The sequence below is a fragment of the Apium graveolens genome, chromosome 9 (assembly GCF_009905375.1).
Source record: "Apium graveolens cultivar Ventura chromosome 9, ASM990537v1, whole genome shotgun sequence".
Lineage (NCBI taxonomy): Eukaryota > Viridiplantae > Streptophyta > Magnoliopsida > Apiales > Apiaceae > Apium > Apium graveolens.
The window spans coordinates 3,701,916-3,720,583 of record NC_133655.1 but is presented as its reverse complement, the minus strand read 5'-3'; the positions used below and the strand labels follow the sequence as shown (position 1 = coordinate 3,720,583).

Here is an 18,668-nt window from a genome sequence, read left to right as displayed (position 1 = left end):
AAAGGGTGACAAATTCAACCTAAACTCAGATGCAGTATATACTTAATTTCACTTGTTGCAACAGCAAGGAAAAGGATAGTAGAGCCAAAATGGTCTAAACAAGAACATGCATATGGCACCACAAACAGAGCCTTCACACCACAAAACACATGTGCAATGTATATCAAACCTGTCTTGAGTAACCAAGATTTATTATTACAACTCAAGTAACATGTCTATCAAGAACAGAATAACAAACTGAAACAAACCAAGTTACTACTACAATAATCTAGATTGAACGATAGCTCGCCCCGCCAGGATAACCCCTTTGATCGACTTTGCCTACTTCCTGAAGATCATTTTTTCATATCAGATATGAAAATCCCCAAGTGAAAAGGCAGCAATCTACCAACAAGTAATAAACTTGAATACTAGTTACAAGGTTTCAGACCTGAAGGGGTCTTGCATTCTTATCTGAGGTTGTTTTCTTCTTAACCTCTATCAGTTCTTTTGAAGAGGACCCGCTGATCATTACCAAGGGATGAATCATCATCAGCATTATCATCCGAATCTAGCACAATAACTTCCTTACCAGCAAATGTACGTTCCAATTTGGTTCTTTTACCTTTCAAAACCTGCCTAAAAGACTTGTTCATCTCCTGCCGAGAGCTGTCGCCTGAGTCCAAGATATCACTCATTTTACGCTTTTTCCTGGTCTTACTTCGGTGAGTGCTTGAGTCTGAATGCCCCATCAATTTTCCAGCATCAGGGGACTCAGGGAGTGCTATGTTCAAATCAGGAATTACAGGAATAACACGTTTGGACCGAACTTCTTCAAGGGGAACAGATAACTCGGTAGAAGTTAACTTGATGTTCTTGACATCCTGTAAAATCAGTAATTAGTATAATATTGATGCCTAAACGTAATAGAAACCAGCATGGTTGAGTTTTTGAAGAGTTTGCTAAAAGAAATTTGGGCACAGATGCTGGTAAAAGCCAGAAATAGATGTTCTCTCGCAGTTAGCTTCTGCCAATATGCATAGCTTTGTTTTCCTTACTCACGATATCTTTAGTAACAGATAAAAGATACCATATATGCTTGCATAAGGGTTTTCTACCTGTAGCAAAATTTCTAGTACGAAAGTAGTGCATAATATATATTTGAAATTTATGTACCTTGTTTACAGTAAAAGGTTCTGCACCTGCAACAATAAACAAATAAAAGTTAGATGCATGCCAGAGAAGAAATAATACTAATATGAGAACATTATATTGAACAGAAATGGCCAAATCAACAATAGAGCAATATTTCTATTATTAATTGGACAAATGAGCTGCAACTCTATTAATTAATTTTCTTTTAGGTAGGTAATACAATACATATTTACCAGAAAAAAGATTTTTTTTGATATCTGTGTTTGCTCCAGTTTCCGCTGATAATTCATTCTTTGAAACAAACAGAAAAGCAGAGGGATGCTGAACACTCTCTATTCCACCACTGCCTGTCGAATTATCCAGTCGTTGAAGCTTTACTCCTTGCTGACTATGACCAAAAGCTAGACATGAATCTTTGTTCAAGTCAAGAACTTCAAACTTCTCGATAAGTTGATTGTCCTTGCAAAACCTAGCACTAAGCCTTTCCCCGTTTGGCAAATTATGAGTTGTTTCAGAAATCATGTGAGGACCTTCACTTGCTCTTATGATTGAATTTACGGGAGTAAATGTCCTCATAGTCCTCACATCATGTGCAGAACCGAGTCTTGTCTGCAAGCAGTGCTGCTGATCTAACATTTTCGATTTTGAGGAACTGCTCCAACTTGGAAAGGGTCCAATCTGAGAAAGATTCTGGATTCCCTGATGAAGTTCTTGGTAACATGCTTGTGAATGATTATTTGGAGAAACATTATTCAGCATCAGGAAAGAAACGTCATCCTTCCTCAATATTGGAATTACAGATCTTTTGGAAGTTAAGCTGATGTCCTTTTCCTGACCGAGCAACAGTGTAGAGTTAGACTGATAATCATCCACATCCTTGTTTCAGAATTCTTAGATCAGTATCTGAGTTTTTTCTAAATGCCTGCATGGACTGCAAGTGGTCAGCCTTTTCTTGTCTACATATAGCGAATGGCATTGAACTTCGTCCTCCATCATTTATGCATTCTCTAAGAGTACTTCCCTGGGGTTGAATTTGAGGTATTTTACCTGTAAAATAGACATGTAGCCTAAGTAAGCATAGCTGCTGCCACTAAGTCAGTAAACAAACTTGGAAGATATAAAGGTTTTAATAAACACTTTATTCATGAATACGACACTTACTGCGTGAAGTTTCAGCCCACATAGGTCCTGCCGGATGTACTGAGTAGTTTCCCGTGCTGATAAATGATGCATTATTACTGTTTATAAAGTTCTGAGCCAGTTGACTCTTCGGTAGTTGTACATCAGTGGCCTGTTTACCATAGTTCATAACAAATCGGCTCCCACTTGGCTGAGATAGATAGGAGGACATTAAATGACCCTGCGAACTAGGGTTAGTCTTAATGTAGTTCCTTGACCCCATTGTCAACCCTGCACTTCTAGATTCAACGTTCTGAAATCCTTTCAGAGGTTCAGAAATGTTAGATGCATTCCCCACTTTGCCCACTGATAGGTAATTCTTAGCATCATGCACAAGAGGAGTAAGTAACTGGTTTTGCTCTTGACGTCCGCTATTGAAACTTGTTCCAGACGAATGTGACATGTCTTCTTTTCCATATAATCTCAGATTCAAGTCCTGGAATGAATAAATGAACTATAATTAAACTATAAATCCTTTTTAAAAAAGAAGAAGAGGTGCCTATGACTCAGATTGACCTCCTCTCAATTCAATGAGCACAGAGGCCTTGGATTTACCTTCACATCCAAGGTTCAAAGCATGTTGTAGACAAAATAAATGTGAGTGTTCCCAGCTACAATAATCAAATAAATTCTTTATATTTAAACACACGGGCTTAATGCTCCTAAGTACGTACTCACCTAGAATACAAAGGATTTTTAATGTGAATGCATGGGTGTATTTTTGTAATTACAGAATTTGATTAAAAAATTAGAACTCTACCATTAAAATTACATTGCGTACTCATATAACTCCCCTAAGTACGTACTTAGGGGCATTTTTCTCTAAACACAATAACATTACTGAAAATATATGAAATTAAATTTTTGTTGACATTTCCATAACTACCATGTAAGAACAAAATGGAAGCAAGAAAAGCTTATTCACTTGAATTCTTCAACAATGTGAGTGCAAAAAACAGTATAACAAATTTGCTTGTAAATAAGAATTTAAAATTCTTCAAAAAGATAAAATTGATATGACCGACTACAAATATACTACAAAGATGCACAATTAAGTTTATTGGCAATACAACAAAGACGAGCTTCATGTTAAACAAAAGAAGAGACTGTCAAATCTCAGGACGAAAAACCTTAATAAAGAGACATATCAAATATATCTAGATCAGATTATGACATCATAAGCAACGATACATTGTTTTATTACCAGGATCATACATATTTGAAAAAAATTGTGGCTAAGCATATAAACAATGTATACACATCAATAAAATGTTTTATAAATTGAGGAATTCCATTTTTAAAGTAAAGATCTTCCTACATCTTACCCTTTCCTCTACGAATTGCATACACCGGATAAGTTTGGTTATTTACTAAAAAGTAAATTACTTCCTCTATTTCTTATTATTTGTTTATTTGACTTTTCATGCTATTTATGATGCATATAAAACTTAACTACATAAAAATGCATAATAATGCTATCTAATATGTATTTACTGCAGAACAATAAATTGTGTTCTGCAGCAAAACGCTGCTATCTCAAGGAATGAACTTGAATTATCTCAGATTCCTTATTCTTTCTTTTTACAAATCTAAACTCTTCTCAAAACTTACGATCTAACATCGTATAATATATGACTCCATTAACTAAAAACATTTACCACAATTAACAAATATTTTTGCTTAATCAAGAACGTTCTAACAACTTTAGAAACAATACCATTATTTTCTTCGAAACGTCTTGCGGAAATCTCCTTCAATATCTTCAAAATCTTCTTCACTTTTGAGTGCCCACTTCCTTCCCAGTGAACCTTGTGTTTTTCGTGTTTATTACTTCCCTGAAATCTCTTTATTTGTAATGCCTTATCTCTACCAACTCCCAACGAAATGACAAAAATAATAAATCGTAACGTGTCCACCAACCAAACACAATATGCACACACACAAGTAAGAAAAAAAGTTATTAAAGCTGGCCGTATACTAACAACTATGTTTCGTCAGGCAAGACTTAACATGTTAGAGATATGCTTTGCGTTATATCTTCTTTATCTCTAATATTCAAGTCCAGCTAATCAGTTTAGTCAAACAAGAGAGAAGTGTATACCAATATCTCAAAATACGTCCAAGTACCTCGTGTAATCACACAGTGTCTTGCATAAATATCATGCATTTTAATTTGAGATATTTTTTAAGTCTACCGATTGAAAAATACGTCTACCACAAATACGTTTGGTCTTTGGTTCTTTATCTTCGCTATCTAAGCTCACTTGACCAAATTTTGTCAAACTAGAGATAAGAATAGATCTACTAACTCAAAGTACGTCCAAGTATCTCATGTGATCACTTCACGTCATGCATATATATATATATATATTGATATAAAGCACGAAACCAAAATGCTAATATGTATTTGTCTATGTTAGTGATTAGAAATAAATAATTAATTGTATTAGAAAAATTGATTATTAGAATCATTTGAATTATCTTAGTAGAATAAGAAAATGAATTGTTTTCTCTATCAAGTCCTTTATTTATTAGATAATTACTTGGTGATTAAACACTTAGACAAGGTGATGTAATAAATTATCATATGAAGACTTTGATAATTGAAAACTGAGAACCGATTCACTTTCTTGTTTTAAGTTTTAATCTTAACAAACACTTCTCTTATGTCGTTGAGAAATTTTAGGCACGGTGGTTCTTATGCGCTTGTATCTTAATAACTAGTGGATTTGCTACGTTAAATCTATAATAATCGATCCTTTTACTATTTTTCTTAGTTTAAACTTTATCATGTATCAAACTAGTATGAAGAGTGTAGGTTACTACATCATTATTTTAATTGTTTGTAGATTTATGATTAAAAAACACTGTTCATAGGCCACAATCTATGATACGATTCACTAGTGATTTAATTTATCGAGGCGATATTGTTCATCGAAAAAATAAAAAAAAATTATATTCATCTTGCAAAAAAAGACTTCCATGAACATTATTATCGAGTTTTTTGATGGTAGAACGGTAAAAGTGTTAGCATTAACGACGAATTTACATGGTTAAGTCAGTTGATGAATTTGAGTCTTGAGATACGGGGGATTTTTTTTGATAGAATTGTTTTTGGCACCATGAGCCTGAGGCTCTCGGAGGCGTGTAGTGGATTAACTTATGGGATCGATAGATCTTATATTTTAAAGTGTAAGTAGAATACAATGTAGATTTTTTTCTTTTTGTTCTCTTATTTTCCTTGTATAATTGTGCTTATTTCTTTTGGTAATACGTTGTCAAATTCATGAAGTATTGTCTCTAACCATTAAAATTCTTGTATTAATCATACTTGTATTTTCTGGTAGACAGGATGTATTTCCTTCGAATGTTTTTGGATAAATATTCATTTGATTTTCGGAACAAAATTTTCATGAGAGACCTTAAGCAAGATTGAGTTCGAGATATCAAAGGGAGCGGGTATACGGAGAATAGAAGTGACTTACAACAGTCATTATCTTGTTTTGTATATTGTATCTTATTTATAATAATGTATTTCATACATTACATATGTACACACACAAGCCGAAGCTCTCTGTGAAAACAATCTTTTCATTCCTATGAATGAGGGTATGGATGCGTACATCATACACTCCTCAGACCCTACTTTATACTTTATGTGGGATATGCCAAGTACATTTAGTTTGGTTCGGATTTTTTTGGCACCAGAAGAAAAACATGTCACATGGTGAACGTGTTTTTATTTTGAAGAGAATGATATTATTGAACCTTTTACACTTGTGTATCAAACATTGAAAAAGTAGGCTGATGAGGTGTTTAAAAGTGAAGAACTTGTAAACAATGAGAAGATTGTCATCATGGTAGGACCTATGGATATTTTAGGCCTTTACAACATTTGAGAATGACTCTAGCACCATTCTCTTTCTGAGGTTATCCGGGAGTTAAAATTTAATAGTTTCAAGTTTTGTGACAAATCATCTCTTTGTCTGTTAATTCTTGAATTTTTATAAAACTTCCGTAGGAAAAGAAATGACGTGGGTTACAAAATTAAAATACTAATTTTTATTTCTTTTATGCTTTTATATTTTTATATATGAATCGAGTTAATTATAGTTTATTACATATCAATTTTATTAGTAAAATATATTAAAAGCAATAACTTCATTATCTTAGCATAATTAGGAAATAATTGTTTCTTTTATCTATGTATTAGTAGTCTCCTTGTTAGATATTTAATGGTGCCTAATTTAGAGATCTACTCCTATATAAGAAGATGAAATATTGATTGGTTATAGAAAATTGAGAATTAATTTTGTTTCCTGTCATGACTTACGAAATAATAAACGCTTCCCTTACACGGATGAATTAATCATTTTTATTGTTTTCCTCTTTTAATTGTTATCGTGCATCAAATGATGTAAAGCACAAAATCAAAATGTTAAACTTATGTTTTTTTAAATAAGATTAATGCTAATATATATATTAGATATTAATTATATTAAAGATAAAATCAGGATTACCCAACACCATCTTAATAGTATTAGAAAATTATGTGGTAACTTTATAGGTTTACCCTACATAAGGTATGAATATTTTGTCATTCGAAAAATTTCATTAATTTTTTAAAAATTGAGATTTTTTCTCTTTCTTGTGACAAGTTGCAATACTAAGAAATATTTCTCTTTCTCTTTTGAGAAAGTCTAGAAATAATGTTTTCTTTACGCTTAAATCATTTAAGGGTTTGTGAGTTTATTATTGTTAATCCAGAACTATTTAATCTATTACCTTTTTCTTCTTTGTTTTAACTATTGATATGCATCGCATATCATGTTTTTTTAATTCTAGATACTTGTTTGGAGCCTATCATCAATACAATTAGAGTCTATGTCACATTATAATACTCCCTCCGTCCCACCCAATTCTTTACATTGGATTTGGGCACGGAGGTTAAGAAAATGTGTAAATTAGTGGCGAAAAATAAAAGAAGTAAAGTGGTGGGACCCAACAATATTTTAAGTATAAAGTGAGTATAGTGGAGTAAAGTAGTGGATGTAGTTGATTTTCATTTTATTAAATTTTACTACTATTGGTAATATTTCAAATGTAAAGAATTGAGAGTGACATCCAAATAAGTATAGTGTAAATAAATGAGTGGGGACGGAGGGAGTATTGAGCATTTATGTGCATGACATGTTAACGAGTTGTAACCAACTAAAGAATCGGGATACCATTAAGCATGAATTAAAAAAATAAATTCAGTTCTAAATTCTGACTACATTTTGCCAATTACAATTCCAAGCACAGTCCCCATATTCCCATATTGGAGACCACAACATTTCGAGAAACAATGTACTAAAAAAACATTCCATTTAGTAAAGTATAATAATTTCATATTATTAGCATTTGTCTTACTACCAATATTACTACGATCGAAATTTGGATATAAATTCAGAAATATTTTAGTGATATCACATTTTATACAATAGTTTTCCAAATTCACTATAAACTTCGAAAAAACACAAACTCTGTTATTTTGAAGTCCCTCCTAAATTTTAAATTTTAGGTTTCACAGTCGTCAAACATATAAGGCCTAATGATCCTTAAGTCTTAAGGATTGCATCAATATACCCATCAGCCCCTATGGTTCAAAACCGTTCATTTTTGTCCTTAAAGTACTAAAAACGTATCATTTTACCTTTGAACCGGGAAAAAAACACGGTGTAAATCGTCCGGTCCAAGGGTAAAAAGATACGTTTTCAGTACTTCAGGGGCTAATAGGTACAATTTTGAACTACAGGGGATGATAGTATATTGGTGCAAACCTTGGGGCTCAAAAGGTCATTTAGCCAACATATAAATTCAAGACTTAAAATATACATTTTTATAGAACAAATGTATTAATACAAAAATATTCGCGCATTTACTGTAAACTTGCTAAAGCAAACAAAAACTTACCATGTTCCATTCATGCAAGTATCCAGACAACCACAGAGCAACTTTATGTTGAGCACGAGGAATTTTTTCATGTAACTCTCTCTGTCAATTCATTTGAATACGTAGATGAGGCTCTGTTTGATGTAGCTGCAGTAACAAATATAAGAGTGCCGAAGACAATGTATCATAGCAAACCTAAGATTTCTAGAATATAATATTCAAAGAGCATATGTATGGTAATCTTATAAAGTAAGGTACCCCTTGGCAAATATAAGAAGTCCACAAGTATAAGTGAACACATACCAAAAATTAAACGTTTTTGACATTAAGGCAGTACAACTACACAATTATAATCTGGAATAGGATTTACTATCTCTAACGAAGCATTTTACTGAACATGCCAATTTGCTTATGCCGCTATATAGAGATGCAAAATTTGCTTTAAGAGTTTAATGACATGCTCTCATAGTCTGATTACAATAAATAAGCAAAAGAATTAACCTGTTGAAAATGGAACTTATAAAGAAAAGTATACTAATATTAATAACTCACCAGCAGACTCCAAAATAAGAGGACAGTGTGCTTAGAACACGTCATATGTCAATGTATCACCATACTATATGTTCCACCTCAATGTCTCACTGCAATTTTCATATGCTAAAGTTCTAGATGTCACTTCAATTCTTAATAAAAACTAATTTTGCCATGTAACTTTAACTCTCGTTAATAACTCATTCATGCAGTGATATGATGGCTAGATTTTCTATCAAAACGATACAACAAGAACGAAAAGAGAAAAGGATGGAAATGATAATTACTTCAGGAAAGTATGCATTCTTATACATACTTCGCTTTTTTTCTCTCACTTACTACAGATTTTCAGTTCATACACCCAAGTTACACAAACATTCAAAGATCCAGGACTTATATGGATGCTATCACCTTACCCTGAATCTCATAAATCTAGAATTATCAAAAGAATCAGTTCAATCCCCAAAATCAAAGTTCAAACTCGCAAGAATATAAAATTAGATATAATACTAATTTTTGCCATGGATTCCCAATTTTTACAAGTATAAATCAATTTACTGAAGCCTAAATTTTACGTAATTCACAAACAGAAATCCGTGCTTTAACGTAAAGTACAGAAAATGAGGAAGATAAAAGAAAACAATTAAGATAAAACACCTCAGGAATTCACCTGAGCATTAAAAGTGTTCTTAATTGTTTACGACTTTGATAACAAGTGTGTCTCCATCTGGTCCATATACAAAGGTAGCACCGGAAATTGTTCAATTAATTGCTATAATATATCGGATCACAGACTTTGTACTGTTTAGCTTACACATGTGGCATACAACACAGTTCAATAAAGATAATACATTATACTAAATTAATGATTTTAAAGCAGCAGCAACATGTCAAACGCCATACAACATATCGATAATAATGAGATTTTTCATTGACAAAGATATCGGTGAAATACAAATGCATGTCATAGCAAGGTTAAGAAGAATCCGAGTTATCAAAGTCTTGTGTCCTTTGTTTTCAGCATCAGTTAGGTGAGAAAATAAAGTTAGTTTCAAGCTGTGGTGTGAATTCAAAGTCAATATTATGGTACTTAATTAGCTCATATGTTAGGGTAAATGTAAAGGTAATATATTATTGATTGAGGTTAAGTTCTGTGAATTGAATCTGCACTTGATTAGGTTGTGACTCATGATTCTAGGATCCCATTCATTTGCATACAATATCAGTAAAGTAACATTAAGATATTGAGCATGAACATATCCTTCAACAGACATTTCATTTGGAATTCTTAAATATGCATTTACAATATAATCCCTCCGTCCCATTTATTTTGTCCACAGATAGAATTCCATATTAAATAAATTAATAATTACCAAAGAAATGTATTATTTTTTAAATAAATTAACAAAATTAACACTTCAGCTGCCATATTGTGGCCAATATAACTGGGAAGGAGGGAGTATTAATATTTCGTTGTCAAAACCTAAGCGACAAAGAACTCCAATTTTTGTACTAGCCACCCCCAAGTAGCATAGACCTTTCAATGTCTCGTTCAAATACATGAAGTATTTGACAGCCTCATCCTGAAAAGCGAGAACATATTAATATTTGTAGGAAACTCAAAATTGGGCAAATTAGTCATCATGTGATGATCATGAAGAAGTCTCAAGAGCTTCAATCTTCTAATGAGATAGGTGAAAGTCACCCCTGGAAATTACATTAAATATCTGATAATTATAGTTGCTATTTATCAATAAAATTATTGTCTATAGAACTGAACTAATAATTTTTTTGAAGTTTATAAACCAACCTTTATTATGACACTAGAAGTCATCCTTACATTACCATCTCACTGCTGACATTTTCCAAACCTACTACTAGGTATATAATAGTAAAGAGAATGAGAATACTTACACATGCTAATCTATTTATCCCAAATTCTAAGAACAATTAATTTATTATATGCTTCTATAAACAGAAGGTTGGAAAAGAGAAAGTGTTAAGTAGATGTGGAACTGGAACTGGTCATTACAAGGTCCACAGAAAAAGTTTAAGAAAAATTAAAAACTTTCGTTTCACCTTCTTCCTTTATAGGCACTAAAAGCCAGCAAACACTTGCCAAAGGGACGGAGTGCAATAAATATGTCCCAAGTAAACTTATTAAAAATCAAAACTCGTAAGTAACTCACCTCCAGATGATGTATGATGAAACTAAACAGGATATTGAAGACTTCAGAGGACGTTCCAGTATGTCATAGACAAAACGAATGACCAACTTCAGTCACAGGGCATAGTAACTCCTGTATTAACATGTAAAATAAAAAATTTCAGGGAAAAAGGAAAGAAAAAATAGGCAAATTGAATTAAATAAGTAATGACAGCGGAAGCATAGCACGCATGCTGCTAACTGCTCATATATGAGCTTAAAAAACAGAAAGCTGAAAATATGTGTTTCCTACACTCATCTTTATTTTCGAGTAGTGATCTAAAGCAATAGTGAGTTAGGCTTGTGACTGGTTTTGCTACCTAGTCCTATTGAAGAACCAACAACAATAAAGGCGAATACTATCAAAAATGCTTCAACTTGAGTTACATTAAGCACAATGCATTATAAATTAAATTTTGATTGACTATTGGTGCACCTCAACTTTTAAACACCACAAAGTATTGTACAGCCAAAAAATGTATCAAATCAAGTATCTGCAACGCAAATTCTAAAACTGCAGCTTAGATCAATCTAACACATGACTCTTCCTCAGTCCAGTACCTATATGAATTCACGAAACAACTTCAGGTCTTTCAAACCGTAGCCTCTATGATTCATCTGTTTGAGGCCTAATATCTATATTTCCCTTCTTCATTGTACTTCGGCTCCAGGCACGGCTACAACAAACTAGTCCGCATTGTCATACTCTGTCACGGTGTAATACATATTCATGAAATTCTTTAGAGGGAGTTTGTAAACTTGCATTTCATTTCAAATGAGGGATTTCAAATGACAGGATTTGAGTTGTCATTTCAAATTCTCATGTTTATACTAATATTTGAATATCCTGGATTTCAAATGAAATCTAAATCCAAATTCTCAAACAACTTATTTGATCAAATCCAGAATTTCAAATGAAATTCAGTTTCCTAAACGGGCCATTATATTAAAGTAAATGATGGTATCCTACAACAATGTACTAAGCACGGAGATAACATAAATCATAATTGTCACAATTAAATGTAATTTTACAAGGTCAGGTTGCATTATCAAACTCCGAAACTACCAACGAGATCTTAGCCAAAGTGATGAAAGCTAAGATCATGTGTATGATCAGTTACATGTTCGGAATAAAGGAGGGCTCCACAACATAACATTACAAAAAGGAGGGAGTATTCATTTTGACATTCTATCAAACATGTTGTGAACACCATATTTTGGACAGGTTTGAAATAGGATCAGAGAAGAGTTACTATGATATATATATATATATATATATATATATATATATATATATATATATATCATAGTAACAGACAGCCTAGCTAACACATTTTGAAACATGGATCTCTTATTACATGTAATAAAATCACAACAAAAAATTTACATGATTGATACTAAAGTTATAATATGTTTGTAGCAAGAGCGCTAAATAGGTGTATTTGAGTTTCATCTAAATAATTCTTTAATGCCGTGATCACACACAAAGTTAAGCAATTTGATGTATATTTAATAAATAAATTACAAAATTAAAGTTATTTAATACTTAAAACGCTATAATGATTTAAAATAAAATGGTTAAAAGTTGTATATATATAATTTCAATTAAATAAATATATTTGACATATAAAATCAATATGCTTATGTAATCGATCAATGATTAATCAATGTATCAATCATCGATGAATATCTCAAATTCTCCCATTCTTTTCTATTTTCAAGGGGGACAACTCTCAAAACATCCCGTTCTATTCCATTGTTGCGTTTATGTGACGTCTTTCAAATTATTTCATCTATTTTTTTAATTTTATCAATTTTTTGAGTTAATAAATATCAAAAACTATGATTACTAAATATTCTCCTAAATATATTGTCGTCGTTTATAATATTCTCCTAAATATATTATCATCGTTCATAATATTCTCCTAAAATTTTTAGTACATCTGTCATATCTTAATTATCATATTTTATTGATTAAATTTACGTGAATACATGATGTTTTATTGTTAATAATTGATTTATAATCAATCAGATTACAACAGGTAAAATTTGGGAGCTCTAAAAAATATTAACACATACAAAAAATTGAAACCAAATTTTAATTGGTAAAAGGAAACTTTATTTTCTTTGGTTGAGGGAACATATGGTTATTAAAAGATAATAATATCTCATCATTACCATAACACAATATAATTATGAAGATTCTAATTTCTTGAAACTTTCCTTTTTGCATGCTCCTAATTGAGTCCATCAAAGATTTACTTTTGATTATATATTGTAATATCTTTTCTTACAACCAACCTATATATTACATTTGTCCAAACCCTCCATAATCCTCATCCTCTCTAATCTTCCTTTTCATTAGACTGCTTCACACATTCACACAGGTGATGATTTTGATTTTGCATGTATCCTTTTTACACTGTTTTTATCATATATATATATTTGTATTGATTTAGCAAGGTCAAAGAAGTAATCACAGAGGTATTGCATGTACCAGGTTTACAATTAGTAAACTTTTTGTTGATGTTTCATTAATAAATTGTGTATTGGTTATATAGTGATCTTTAGATATGTGTTGCATGCATAAGAAGTATTAATCTGATTCAATAAATTATACAGTTTGCATACATAGTAATTAAATTAGTATTCTGCAAGAATCCGAGTGTTCGATACCGGGACGTGTGTCGAAGTATCAGACACGTGGACTCGGCATGCAACCCAAGTGTCCCGTTAGATGTAGAGTAATAATATTCAATACTATGTTTGAAGTGTTAGTGATCTGATTTTGCAGATGGGTAGAGCTAAGCTAACTATGGAATTGATACAGAAAGAAAAATCTAGGAATTTGGCTTTCCAGAAGAGGAAAATATCTCTGAAGAAAAAAATTAAGGAGCTATCAACTCTTTGTGGTGTCAAAGCTATAATGATGATTTATGGGCCTAAGCAAGCTTCTGAGCAGGATAATCAACCTGACATCTGGCCTGAGAATCACACTGAGGTTCTTGAAGTGATCAAAAACTACAAAGTTCAGCCCAGAGATGAGCGTAAAAAGAAGACATCTGTTTTATCTAATTTCTTCGAGGATAGGAACAAAAAGGCGCAAGATGCTCTTAGAAAACTGCGTAATTCTAAGGTGCAAGCAAAGTACCCAACATCAGATGAAAGATTTAATAACTTATCGGAGGAGAAGCTTATTGACTTTGCTAGGTTCTTGGAGACTAAGCTCGGATATGCAAAGAAATTTAAGATTCTGAAAGAAAACGAGAGTAACAACTATGCTTATAATTTGCAGCAGCAACAAAAGATGTGGACTAAGAAAAGGAGCATGGAGTTTGGAGAATTCAATCAACCTAATAAGTTTCGCGTTACAGCTATTCTCACCAGCCAGTTTATAACTCTTACAATTCTCACTTTCCAACGCCATTGCAGATGCAAATACCACTGCAGCAGTATAGGCCTACTTTAGACCAGTGCACTATTCAGAGGACAGATTACTCGAATAATCCTTTTCTTGTTGGTTCTTCCAACAATTTTAATGCTACTCTTCTCCCAAAGGTTGATCCAAATATGGCTTACAGTGATCCATTGGCAGGAATTCCGCAGAGCATAAACTTCTTAAACAATTTAATGGCAGCCCCCAGTATGCCTTACTTTGGTGATTCTATGCAGTCAATGGCACAGAACTATACAGATGGATCCATGCAGTCAATGGCACAGAACTATACAGATGGATCCATGCAACCGATGTCACAGAACTATGTAGAGCATCTTGTCAGGAGCACATCAGCGTCGTCTCAAATGCCTGCATATTCTCCATGTCAAAAGAAGATCACAAAGGGTACTATTAATATTAGAAATTAAGAGATAAAACATGGTATATGACTAGTTATATGATAGGTTCAGCAGACTAATATTAAGTTTTACTTAAACATATTACTCTAGTTCTATTTAAGATATTCTCATGAATCGATATTGGTTATGTTATATCTAGTTTGACTGATTTTTTTTGGAATTCTTGCTAGCAGTTTATATAAACTTTGTCTGAAGTACTGCCTTGTTATATTTCATGAGAGTGCGAAATTGGCTTACTGTTACTGTAGTTCTTTGACCCCATTGTTTAGCCTGCACTTCTAGATTCAATGTTTCAAAATCCTATCAGATCAAGGTCCAGAATGCATTCCCCTCTTCATCATTAATAGGTATTTCTTAGCATCAAGCCTCAGAGACTAATGCTAATTTACCACAATCCTTTTATTGCTAATTAACTACACACGAACACACCAGGAGTCGAAGCCACCCGCTCTAAAACCGATGTCAGCTTCAATTTACTCTGGCAATGCCCTTCATCCATTTCTTGATCACATCCCTACTTGTTCGGTTAACGCCACCACCAACTCTTCTTCTGGTACATACATCTCAGTTATCACTTAAATTATAGATGCATTTACAGATTTAGACAAGACTTTAACTTGATTATTGGCATTAGATGATATAGAATCTAGTGCTCATATTGTGATGGCCAATTCAAACAGCGTGAGTATATTACATATGTTTCAATGCATTAGATTATAAGTATACAATCTAACTCACTACCATTGGACACTAGGAGAAGAACCACTAGGCTGCCAAATAATCCTCGAAACTTCTGTATGCTTTTTACTGATGACTGTTGTATAATGAGTTCTCAAAATAATGAATATCAGTGCCCATGATTCCTCGATTAGTCGATTAATGCCCTGAACAATAACAACAGTCGTTTGCTGAGCTGCAGCAGATGAGTTTGGATGGTGACTGGTAGCTGTAGCTTCTTACTTCCTTTTCTTTTTATACAACCTGAGAATTCTGAAGAATAACAAATTAGCTGCTCCTGTTTTGGACAACTATAGAGTTTGATCCAGACCATCATAAATCATTTAGATTAGTATGTTGGTACTGCAGATCATAGAACTAGTGACATTCTTTCTGGCATTATCAAATTGACATAATCTAATTGGATGTATATCTTGAAAAATGAAAAGCCTGCATAATATAAGCCTCCACTAATTAAAACACGATACATGTCATTCGGAAATAATTTTGATATCTCAGCATTGCTCGGAAAGGCAATGTAAATTAAGGAGATTCTTTGAAGGTAGTAGAGCCAAATTATTTGGACTGGATAAGACATGCAGATCACACCAAAAATAATGCTTTCAACATTCAATTTTTTCTAACAGCTTTCAAGTTTTTACTTTCTGGTTCCTATTATTAAAAGCTTATGCAGAAACGAATATTCAAATATAGAATTTGACTCTGCTATTTATTGTTTTTTAGAGGAACCGGTTACTGTTTTTTAGAGGAACCGGTTACTCTAAAAGCTAAGTTGTTAGAGAATGACACTTTTCATGATCTTATATTATTCTAACACTCCCCCTGGCTCGAAAGCCCATTTATGGGTCGAAAAGTGGATCGGGTGCCCATCTTGCGTGAGCTCTGATACCATGTAAATGAATCAGTTACTCTAAAAGTTTAAGCATTAGAAAATGATCTTATATTATTCTAACAGTTTGATAGATAGGATTTGACTTATATCATTTTAAACACTTGCTAACTGTTACCAGGCCTTTCAAGTTTCAAAAGGCTATAGTGCTCTGGATTAGTTACTCTTCAAAATAAAAATATTGGTAAGTAAAAACTAATACAGAAATTATTAAAAATAATAACTTTTTAAATTTTTTTTATGATTTTATATATTTGTAAAATACAGAAATCAATCACATATGTAAGTAGTTGCATCTGATTTTTTGGGTTGCAATCGAGATTACATGGAGTTCGGAAATTTGTGGAGATTGGAGATTGCATCTAGTTGCAACTTATTGCAGAAAAATTATTTTTGCCAAAAAAAAGTACTTTTATAATAAAAAGGTATTTTTGTTAATATTTTATATTAAGTGACATAATTTTTGTTTTTTTTAACTAGCTTATTTTTTCAAAAAAGCCCAAACTAATACTCTACTGGCTTACTTTTAATATAAAATTTGTTCAATTTTAAATTTTAAAGTCTAAAACTTGCCGGATTTGATCTATTAGAAGTTTTTCTATCTTGATATACAACTTTTTTCTTAAGTCATCTTTTCCCAATCATGAAAATAACTATTTCTTAAATATGAAACGATAAAAACTTTAAATTTTAATAACTAGATAAAGTCTGACCAAAAAAATCACAATACAAACTCTATTTCCTTTAAACGTGTCATTTCTTTCTCTCTGTCGTCTTAAATATTACTAGCCTACGCCCGTGCGATGAACGGGTCTCGGTTAATATGTATATATTTTCATTTTTATTTATGTAAATTTATTAAAATTCTATATAAATAAATACATTCTAAATAATGATTATATAATTATACTTTCATTGTGTATAATTTCAAGTTAAGTTCACATAGTATATATAGTATATGATTGATGAGATCTTATTCATGTAAATGTTTGTTCTTGCTGAGATTCGAACCTGAAAACTTATATGTATCTTTATAAATATTAATATAAATGTTTGTTGTTGACGGGATTCGAATATGAGAACTTGTGTAGTGTATTTTTTTAGCATTTGGATCTAACTGCTCTGATTATTTGATAAAAAAGATCCGACGGTCGTGATGAAAAGGGATAATTAAAATGAGGGGTTAACCAAACTACAAATTCTGGTTATTAAAGTATAGTATAGATTTTTCTATTCATAAAAATACTAACACGAGAGAGAGGAAAAAAATTAAATAATATTCAGATGTCAAAAAACCAAACAATCCTCCATCGTATCAATCTACACAATTATCATTTTAATAATAAAATTAAAAATTATCTAAAAACAATCTTAAAATTAGGGGTGATCATGGTTCGTTTTGAACCACAAAAATCGCAAAAACCAATTCAGTTTAATCTGATACGAATCGAAACAAGGTTCATGATTTCGGTTCACCTAATTTAATAAATCGAGGTTCGTGTTTTAATTCCGATTTTATCTTAAGCCAAACCACTTTCAAACTGAATCACATATATAGAGTAATATATATTTTAGTTTATTAATTATATATTACTTCCGGGAATTTCACCGAAGTTGTCATTATTTAATAAAATTTTAGTTAAACATATAGTACAATTATGCTGCCATATTATTGTTCTCTTAATTATTTTTGGAATACTCTTAATTATTTATTTGCCTTTATTATTCATTATTGCAAGTTTTTGGTTATTATTATCCAAATATTATTATTTGTGATTATATGATTAATACATCATGATTTGCAGGCTATTATTACATTCAAATGAGAAACATTTCATTTTATTTTTTAGTAATATCAGTTGTTTATGATAATCATTGTATCACTAGTCACAGACAGACTAATCGGCTAAACCCCGCTAACCGAATTATCTAAAATCGCAATCGCATGATTCAGATTAGATGGATTGATGGTTGTAGATTGGTTTAAAAATTTTAAAAACCGCACCATAAGATTTGATTTAGTTTTGAACTCTAACCCGAATCAATCAGACCTTGATCACCCTATTTAAAATATTCATAAAAAATAAAGAAAAACTTACTTAAGTATATAAATATTTTTTGAGTAATGCGGAGGCAAAAAAAATATAAACAATTATTATAACATATCGTGACATTACTGATTTGACAGTATATAATAATTTA

At 31.9% G+C, this 18,668-nt stretch overlaps 1 protein-coding gene across 12 annotated transcripts; it reads right to left on the bottom strand.

Moving 5' to 3' along the window:
- Window positions 1-103: 103 nt before the first annotated feature.
- Window positions 104-12,474, bottom strand: LOC141683676 (uncharacterized). Of its 12 annotated transcripts, none has more exons than XR_012560401.1 (10): window positions 11,546-12,474; window positions 10,968-11,078; window positions 8,269-10,361; window positions 4,031-4,148; window positions 2,296-2,749; window positions 1,368-2,181; window positions 1,156-1,181; window positions 605-863; window positions 431-503; window positions 104-328 (listed from the first exon to the last, which is right to left on the bottom strand). XR_012560401.1 is itself a non-coding variant. In XM_074488427.1 (10 exons), the coding sequence occupies exons 7-9, from the start codon at window positions 1,891-1,893 to the stop codon at window positions 471-473; spliced, it is 945 nt and encodes a 314-aa protein (XP_074344528.1). In that variant the 5' UTR covers window positions 1,894-2,181; window positions 2,296-2,749; window positions 4,031-4,148; window positions 8,269-8,394; window positions 8,800-10,361; window positions 10,968-11,078; window positions 11,546-12,469; the 3' UTR covers window positions 104-328; window positions 431-470. The 12 variants fall into 12 exon arrangements, 11 of the variants coding, with proteins under 11 accessions (XP_074344528.1, XP_074344531.1, XP_074344532.1 ...); XM_074488427.1 differs by having other exon boundaries at window positions 431-863; window positions 8,269-8,394; window positions 8,800-10,361; window positions 11,546-12,469; XM_074488430.1 differs by having other exon boundaries at window positions 431-863; window positions 4,031-4,179; window positions 8,269-8,349; window positions 8,800-10,361; window positions 11,546-12,469.
- Between the last annotated feature and the right edge of the window lie 6,194 nt (window positions 12,475-18,668).